General features: G+C 34.8%; 1 protein-coding gene across 1 annotated transcript; it reads left to right on the forward strand.

The window, feature by feature from the left end:
- The first annotated feature begins 347 nt into the window (after positions 1-347).
- On the forward strand, positions 348-6,507 carry LOC117320159 (toll-like receptor 2). Its single transcript, XM_033874823.1, has 2 exons — positions 348-410; positions 2,828-6,507. Exons 1-2 carry the CDS (start codon positions 353-355, stop codon positions 5,245-5,247), a joined length of 2,478 nt encoding a protein of 825 aa, XP_033730714.1. The 5' UTR covers positions 348-352; the 3' UTR covers positions 5,248-6,507.
- The last annotated feature ends 3,164 nt before the right edge of the window (positions 6,508-9,671 follow it).

The raw sequence follows: 9,671 nt of genomic DNA on the forward strand, positions 1-9,671 counted from the left end.
ACTTGCCTTTAAATGAAAACTCTCTATATTTCACAACAATCCCAAAAGTTATATATAGATTAATATCAATATCTCTTGATGGACCGGATGGAAGCACATGAAGGATCTAACTGAGAGAGGAAACCAAAGCACCCGAAAAAAAACCATGAGGAATCGAATCCTGACGATTTAGATGAAAGGCAGGTGTGTCACTACTGGTAGCCATAAATCATTAGGCGTTATCACTGGTGTCTGCCTTTGTTATGCCTTTACATGGACTCAGCCATGCATGCCAGTTCTATACAATTTTGATTCAATAGTTATTTATAGATACAAGGAACATGATATACTTCCGGGTATATCGTGACACAAAATGGCCAACACAATGATCGTACTGGTAGTATGTGTACTGTGGATTCTTCGTTATTCAGGTAAATTAACATGATTTATGGTAAACCAGCATGATTATGACCTGGGTATCATGACATTTTTATTATAAATATTTCTACTTGGTAGTATTGCTTGGTGCTTAGTTGTACATACTGAAAACAAAATAACTTACCTGTAGCTTTTTTTATAATTTAATTCATGTTTCTTGTTTGTACATGTGTGTGTGTCGTAAAACCTACTGCTTTAATTATATTCTAAAAGCTCAGCAAATATGTATTTCCCCTAACCAGGATGAATGGACTATCAGGGTTGAGAAGCACTACGGTCAACCTTAAGACAATAGGTGTCCTCACACTGTTCTGTTAAAACTCGCTCACTCTAGATCTCCTGATGATTTTCCTTTTTATACAAACCCCCATTGTGTGTATTACTATATCAAATACACACCGCTACATACAAGCGTATACTTGTCCATGCATACTTAAACATACAATAACATGTGTGTGTAAATATACACATACATTTAATTGATATTTTCCTGGTATCACTGAAAAAAGATTCATAGATATATATATAAATCAACTGTCAACTTCTATATATCTCGTGATTTTCTTTATTTAAATAAAGCGTTTGCCCGTGTATTAAAATCTGGAATACTACATAAAAACTAAATATGATTCAAGATTTGATAGTTTTAACCTACGGTGGCTGATTTGTACCAATTCCTCTTTTCGACCCGAAGAGACGAAGATTAGCAAACCTTAATTTTCGTTAAAATAAGTGAGCATAATTTTCGTCTTTCAGCCCCGAAAAAAAGAAAATTAAAAACCTCACCTTTCGTCTTTTCGCCAGAAAAAGACGAAAATATATGCTTGTATGTAAAAATGAAAATACATTTTTTTGTTTTCTGTTTTTTGTTTTTTTAATTTTGGTCTTTTCGGGCCGAAAAGAGGATAACTAAACTTATTTAGATTTTGTTTTTTCGGGGCGAAAAGACGAAAAGCGAATTGGCACAAATCAGCCATCATATTAGCATGTTGTGTTTACCTCTAACATCACTTTTCCATTTGGGACGTACAGTTATGTTTATAAGCAAATAATTTTGAAAAATTAACCGAAAGATCATTGGTTGCTGATTTTTTCTACTCTACCTACCGAAACATATTAAAAGAACTTATATCAGCAACACAGAAATGATTTTTTTTCGTGTAACTGGATCCGGAGTCGTCCAAGATTTTATAACAGTCATTTCAGCCGACCCATCACCTCGTCAATTTCAATGAAGAAACTTAGAACTATCAACTAGAATGACTGGGTGGTCTTCAATATGTTCAAAATATCTTTATGAACCAATACATTTCATATCGACTAAGGTCCAATCTTAAAATCGATTTTAAAGGGACATCACGGTAAAAACGTTGTAATTTTCATTGAATGTACGTGTTTTGTTCCTTTCCAGTTATGTTTCTGTGCTATCCCAATATTCACAGTCGATCCCTATGTCCAGATTAACCACTCGATCCCCTCTAAATTTAGCGCGGAAATTATTTTTAAATCATCACGTGACTGTTTTGAAATCGAGGCATATTTTATTTGTAAACACTAAACACACGATAGCTTACAAGTCGAAATATTCCATCTGGGTTAGTTGGATAACATAGTATATAGTGGTTTAAATGTTAAATAACACGTTCTGTATATATTCCGGCGCAAATATTTATGTGTATATAAGTGTAAACTCTGTACATATAGTATAGTGACAGTAGCGATGTACTGGTACAGACTGTATAGCTATTACCGAGTTTGTGTAAGTATTACCGAGTTTGTGTAAATATTACCAAGATTGTCATGACCTACTATCCAGCAATCAAGCACAATACGAGCAGCGTCCGTATTACGTCAGTCATTGTCTTCATATTTGAACTGTTCCAATCTATTGTACTGCTTCCCCAGTGTAATTCCAGGATTGTCTTTGACACATTTGGCCATTATTCTGTTTAATGCGGAAGCTGTTATGGTTTTCAACCGCAGTCGATTAACGTTGGAAGCCATTTTTGTTTTCCGGTGTTTTAGTTTGTTGTGCGCATGCGTTTTATCGTGTATGTCACAAAATTTACATATCCAGACTGTTGATCAACGAATTGTGATAACCTTTTTATAATTAATAATTGATGTTTTTTATGTACGTACATGTATATCATCAAATTCGAATGGTTATTGTTCATAAGGTTATATTTTTTAAAGATATACCCAATAATATGAAAAAAATACAAAATAATATTTGGTTTACCGTGATGTCCCTTTAATGTCTGATTACGATTTGTAAATTTCATAAGTATGCTTGTCATATTGTTTGATCACGTTAATCTGAGTCTTAAGATATTTTGTCGTTATTTTAAATAATATTTGATAATAATTTTACATTTTAAGACTACATATAATTGTTTTATTATTTTAGATGCGTTTCCGGTTTGCTGTAATATCACAAGGACACAAGGGGAGAGTCACGTGATTTGTTCGAGGTGTCGTCTGCTTGTTGTACCCAAGGATTTACCGACAAACATAACTGTGCTGAATCTAGGTGACAACAATCTGAACATTCTACAGCGAGACTCGTTTCCAAAGCTACCGCTATTAAAGAGCTTGTATCTTCACAGGAACCGACTAGTTAGTATCTTGTCGGGAACATTCGACAACCTTCGGAATATTGAGTATCTTGATCTCTCACACAATGCACTTGATCATTTCTCGTTGGATTCCACCATATTTGAAAGTCTTAAAAATCTAAAAACATTAAGAATACACAGAAACAATTTTTATTTGAACAAAGTGTACCCCGTGGCTATTTCGACTATATCTCACCTTGAAATTCTATACCTAGATATTTTCGCAGGCTTTTCATTTGATGATGGGTTTTTAAACCTGACTCGGCTTCAAAAGATCTATCTTTCTGCTACAGGGCCGGGGTTCGTGTCTTTATTTAATGCTTCATTCCAAGGACTAAAGCAGTCAAATATAACAGAACTAAGTATCACTGCATTTATCAAGAATATCGAAAAAAGTTTTCTATCTCCATTTCCCGAACTTACGGCATTAAAATTAGAAACTACTCATCTGCCAATGACTATCCATGATGCTCTTCAGGGACTGTATGGGATTAAAGGAAGAAAAATGGATTCATTGTTACTTAAAGGATTCCGAGAACGATTTCCTAAAGGTTCGACTCTGTTGGAAGCGGATATGGTTTACCTGGGATCTATATGTGTCAAGAATCTCTTCTTGGTAGATGATGGTATTGCAGCCATAGGGACTGAAGGTATGACAGCCTGGACAACCAAAACTTGTATTGAGGTATTAGATGTTTCGTGGAATATGTTCCACATGCCAAACACGCTTCCTCTGTTGGTACTTTTTTCGTCGCTTACTCATCTTTACGCTTCACACTCTGATGCCAGTTCTGCCGGAAAGAGAAGCATTTTGGCATTGAGTGAACCGATCTTTTTCCTCCCAAGGAATCTTCTTTATATAAACATTGCTCACAATAAAATGTCCGGACCGTTGATCAATATGACCATAGGAGGACATAACAGCCTAAAGGTGTTGAATATAAGCCATTCAAACCGGCATCCACATTGTTCTTATGCAATTATCAAAGGTCTTGTCCATTTGAAGGAGTTCGACATGTCTGGTGTCGACTGTTCATTAATAAGTCATAATATGTTCTCGGAGTTTCCTAATCTATCGCGACTCACTGCAAGACAGTGTGATCTAAAAAAAGTCATCGCTTTTAACAAAACTTCAATATTCAAGGGACTTTATAATCTTTCTTTCGTCGATATATCCTCAAATGATCTTGAAAGTCTAAGTATGAACTTATTTGTAGATCAGAGGGAATCTCTCAACTATTTAGATCTTTCTAGAAATTATTTGGATCGAATTCCTACGCAGATGCTAGCGAATTTAACTGTGCTAGAAAGAATTGATATGAGTAATAATCTTATATCGACTTTAAAGAAACCAGATTATACTCTACTGGAAGAACTGAATACAAAATTAGGCAAAATACAAATTTTGTTATTAGGGAATCCATTAGTGTGCAACTGTGAAAATTTGGACTTCATTTCTTGGTTAGAAACAACACAGACTGTACTCAAAAAGCACGATCTAATGTGTTTAACTCCAGAGGGCAACCAAGTTAAGATCGGGGAATTCCTTGATTCGTTTGATCAGTTCAAGGACAAGTGTGTTTCTCAAACATGGTTAATCATTTCCGTTACACTTACCGTGCTTTTCTTTGTGTTGGGTATCCTAACTCGAGAGGCCTGGCGACGCACTGTGTGGTTACGAGTGATGTGTCGTCAACCTTTAGAACATACGACATTTATAAATGACATTTATATATGTTATTGCAGGGAAGATTCTAGTTGGGTAAGGAACACATTCGCCACCTGGTTAGATGAGAAAGGAATTAAATATTGTTGCGAGGATAAAAGCTTTCAGCCTGGCCGAGACGTCGCTGATAACATTATGGACGCTATGGATTGTTCACGTCAAACTGCATTTGTTGTGAGCTGTTCTTTCTTAGAACAGGAATGGACAACGTTTACTTTGAGATTAACAAATGAATATTCTTTTCGCGATGGACGAGAGAACATGAACATAATTATTTTGTTAAACGATATAAAAAGGAGCGAGTTTCCAAAACTGGTACGGAAGAACTGGGATATGATACGTCCTTTACGTTGGCCAGGCGTGAATGATGTCACTCCGGGAAAACGTATTGCAGTTCAGGATAAGTTTTGGGAAAGATTGTTAAAACGTATTCAACGCGGAAAAGACCACCCGATGTCTTCACATGATTCAGAGTCCACCTTATAAAATAAGTGAATATAGAAATAGGTGTTCAATTTAAAGCTATATGCTATACGAGTTCTTAATATATATATATGTAATGTTAACGTTTTGATCGAGAATTCAATGGTGTTGTTTATATACATCAGATGCTTTATGAAATGCCTATAATTTCAAATGATACCATGAGTCAAGGTTTGTCGTTTAAACATAAATGTTCTAAGCGATATACTGTTCCACACGAAAGGTACCTCAAGAATCCAATCATGTTTGACATATTTATATGAAGGATTATGCGATATTTCATTGGATAATCTAAACTAGATTAAACTTTTAGACAATTGTGTGCCGTGTTCTCGATTACATAAGAATGATGGAGTGTTGACTACAAAAGCGGAAATGTTTTTTTATTGGTATATACATGTACAAACCCCATCAGTAAGTGGCAATAACTTCATCAATGAAACTGTTTTATCTACTGCACGGGTCGCATTTCCTCATTATGTTTATGACACTTTTATGATTTTATGAAATATGAACTTTAATTGTCTTGATAAAAGTATGGATTGACAGCTTATTTTTTACCTCACTAATATGATAACAGAAGCAAGCTATTTTATTAAGGGTTGTATTCTGTCTTCAGTTGATACCGTTCTCAAAAACTGGCCTTACTGATTTTTTAAACTATAAAATTTTAACTGTGACCACCAGAACTTTATTTTAATAAGAGGTACAGTATTTTGCTTGCCAACGAGTATGTCTAAGTTTCGAAGTTGTAGGAATTTTGAACCATATACTTTTAACTTAGATCCCTCCCGAGTTCTTTTCCACGTGTCTTATATTTCCGTTGACACAGCTTATATTTACTGGGCTCGTGATTATTTGATTAGATAAGTTGTGGATGCCCAAATACCTGTTAAAGAGCATAAATTGATTAATAAATTAATCGTTAATCTTAATATTCTTACAAGAAAGCTATATTAAGAAACAAGGTAACTGCATGAGAACAGCTGCCAACTGGGAAGCCTATTAAAGACAAAGCCTATAAAAGACAAAGCCATTTTGTGGGACAACTCGAGAGGCTTTATGTCCAAGAGCGATGTGGTGAGGTTCCAGCCTCTAAGGATTTCTGCCCTACTGTTAAGCCATTTTATCCATAAATTTTTTTAATGACAAGAACATTATTTTAGAAGAGAATGAAAACATTTGATCTACGCATGTGGGTTAATGTTGCATATATAATTAAAAAGAACTAAAATGTTTTTTAATAAATGCATTATTTGATAATTTCCCCGTCAGTTCTGTTTGTTTCCTTGGCCGGATTGTAATGTTAGGTGTCCAACGTCCTTATCGGGAAGTTTTCGTCGGTCCTCGTGTTGTCGCGTGGTCACGTGACCGGCACGAAGGACTACATTAACACTTGGTCGGTAAATATGGCCAGAGCACCCAACTAACGTATTTTGCCGTGCAAACAAACGTGATAAACTTGTTCATCGTAATTAACCGAGGAAAAGTGCTGTACATTCTTATATTTATTCACGTGCAGTGACATAACGGCGTTATAAACTGGTACTAATTGACGAAGTGCCGATTAATTGACTACTTTTTTGATAATTTTGACGATGTTTGTCATTTTCGTAAGAATGTACAGCACTTTTTGTTGTTCTCTTACAATTACCTTCACGCTTTTGTCTGTTTCATAAGTATTAATTTTGGGTAGTCGGGTGCTCTAGGACGATTTATAGAGCAAGTGTTAATGTTCACGCTTCGATATTGGAACTCTTCAGTGTTTTAAGTATCGACATCGGCATATAGAAACGAATAAACGTTGAAAGACGAATGCAATGGATCGTAATTAATTCAATTAATTATTTACAGACGATTTCCAAAGACACAAGGTGTAGTTTGAAGTTTTCGGTTGTACAAACAAGTTTGTAGATCCGACGCTGTGGTAAAACCGCTGTCCTCGTCGTTGCCACGACAGCCGATCTAAGCCGCGATCACGAATGCACTAACAAAGTGAAAGTTGAAGTCTTTGGCGCAACATGCCGTTTTTTCTTAAAACTACATTCACACCTCATATTGATTGGGGTTGTTTGACCATAACTGATCAATTGAAATAAAAGAAAACTAGCAAAAACACTAAAAATACAGAATGAAGCTTTCGTGTCAGGTAGTGCAGACACAACGCGGGATCTGTAAACAATGTGACGGCATCGGAATGTACAAGTTGCAACAATGTACAACAATGTATATTTTACATGAATACACTAATGAGCAACGAAACGGGACGCAACATTAACCCACATGCGTAGTTAAATGAAGTAAGGGACGTTTTTGATATTTTTTCTCGACTGTCGCTCATGATATCGGTAAACATCTAAAGAGGATGACTAATTTTATAGACCATCCGAGTGTGGTATACCATCCGAGTGTTGTCAACATACAAACTGATAAAGCTAAGACAAAGTCAGAGTTTTTTGTTTTGTTTTGTTTTTTACATCATCTCAAGTAAAAAAAGCCGCAGCTTTCGATAGAATATCTTTAAAAATTGGTACAGAAGCTTTTACACCTATTATAACGTTACGTTTAATCATTGTGCTTCTGTTTCTTGATTCCCTGGCGGATCTTGGAAAACAATCAACATGTCTTGACGAGCTATCGGCATATCCTGACCCCCCTCCCAAAACCCCTGGAATACGTGCAGTCAAGAATTGGATTCCTGGTACACCTGATACCGGTGCACGTGCCAAACCGAGAACCCAACCTATTGAACCTAATAAATAAACTGTGTTCCTTGTCTGTATATTTTGTTTGTCCACTATATATAGCCCTATGTGTGTTAAGTCTGATCACATGAAACCCACTACATTGTAATTCTAATGGGTTCTGCATTGCTAGCATAATGCGTACAGTGTATATGTATGGTTATTATCCTGATTATACTAATTACTTAGCATAGTCTATACAAGAAATGATTAGCATGTATTCACACTCATGTACATGTATATATATGGGAAGTAAATCAAGATCCCATATTTATTTCTATCGAATGCAACTCAATATAGTAATATTTCTATTTCTAATTGGTATATACATGTATGCTTCCCATACTGATATGAATACTCAGGTAGAATTACTAAGATACACATGTACATTTAATCTAGTTAATCTTTTATTTATTTTTAAATGGTACAGTTAGTATTACATATTATATTGTTGATATGTAGTTACATGCATTGTAACTTCATATCAAGTACTGTGCATTGTAATTAATCAGTGTCATCTAAACATCTAATAAAAAAAAACATGTATTAATGTGAATGATCATATGAATGTACATGCACTTGATTTCTCCCGGAGTACTGCTTGAAATAATGTGTGTATCTACATGATTTTTTTAAGAAAATAAGTATACTTATTATAATAAGCTTGTTTTGTACTTTCCACACAAGGCAGGTCCTAGGTTGATGGTAATATTTAAATAATAATATGACGCAATGTTTGTATCTCCACCTTTACAATCAGAGATGTAAAATTGTAGATCCAAATTATACACGTGTATACGTACGTGTCTCGTATATATACATATGTACATGAACATACTATACCTCTTCTCCATATGAATAATACTTGTAGCAAAATATATATGAAATGGCACTCATATTGTATACCTCACTGCGTCTCCTGAGGTTTCTTATTAATTATTTCTCTATTTAATGTAATCCAAAAGTAATGATAGTTATATCCAATGTAAATCCACGTGCACACTCAATGTTACAAATCGGCGTGCCTGCTTTTATGCGTATGGCTATCATAATACTCTTATGAAAGAGCACACCTCTCAACTGAATATGATTACACTTAGTTATGTATATAGCCTCTCAAATGTAAGTTTAATTATTTATGTCATGTATTCATTATTGCTAATCTCTTACTCAAAAGGAATTATCTGACCCATTGTTTGATACTTTGAAAATAATACAATCTAACTGTATTGAACAGTAAATGGTAAGTAAACTGAAACTTAGTTAAGTGTTTGAGAGACTATGATGAGAATATATGATCGTGATCACTAGAGTGCTTTCACGTGGTCTGTATATAGATAGTTGTACGTTTTGTTTACAGTTTTTTTGAAGATGTCCATCCATGTAAATAGCGGGATGTCTTCTATGATTTTTCATCCATGTATGGTAATTACTTGTATATATGTATTACTTTTGTGGACTTTGCCCACAAATCGCTTATTTTTTCACATTTTGTTTTATTATAACAATTTTAAGACTTGCCCAGTCTCAATGTATACATTTTCACTCGTACAGGTACATACAAATACCAGCTGTATCACATGCCCTATCAAATATATTATAAAGATATGGTTATTTGATAATGACTAGTAGAGTAATATACTTGTTCTATGATAGGGCATGTAGATTCACTGGGGGCAACGT

This window comes from Pecten maximus, unplaced genomic scaffold (genome assembly GCF_902652985.1).
Source record: "Pecten maximus unplaced genomic scaffold, xPecMax1.1, whole genome shotgun sequence".
Taxonomy (NCBI): Eukaryota; Metazoa; Mollusca; class Bivalvia; order Pectinida; family Pectinidae; genus Pecten; species Pecten maximus.

Excerpts from the sequence above, each read along its gene's own strand:
- LOC117320159 (XM_033874823.1), top strand. The coding sequence starts at position 353 with ATGGCCAACACAATGATCGTACTGGTAGTATGTGTACTGTGGATTCTT. Across the intron at positions 411-2,827 it reads GTGGATTCTTCGTTATTCAG|ATGCGTTTCCGGTTTGCTGT; the intron begins GTAAATTAACAT and ends TTATTATTTTAG.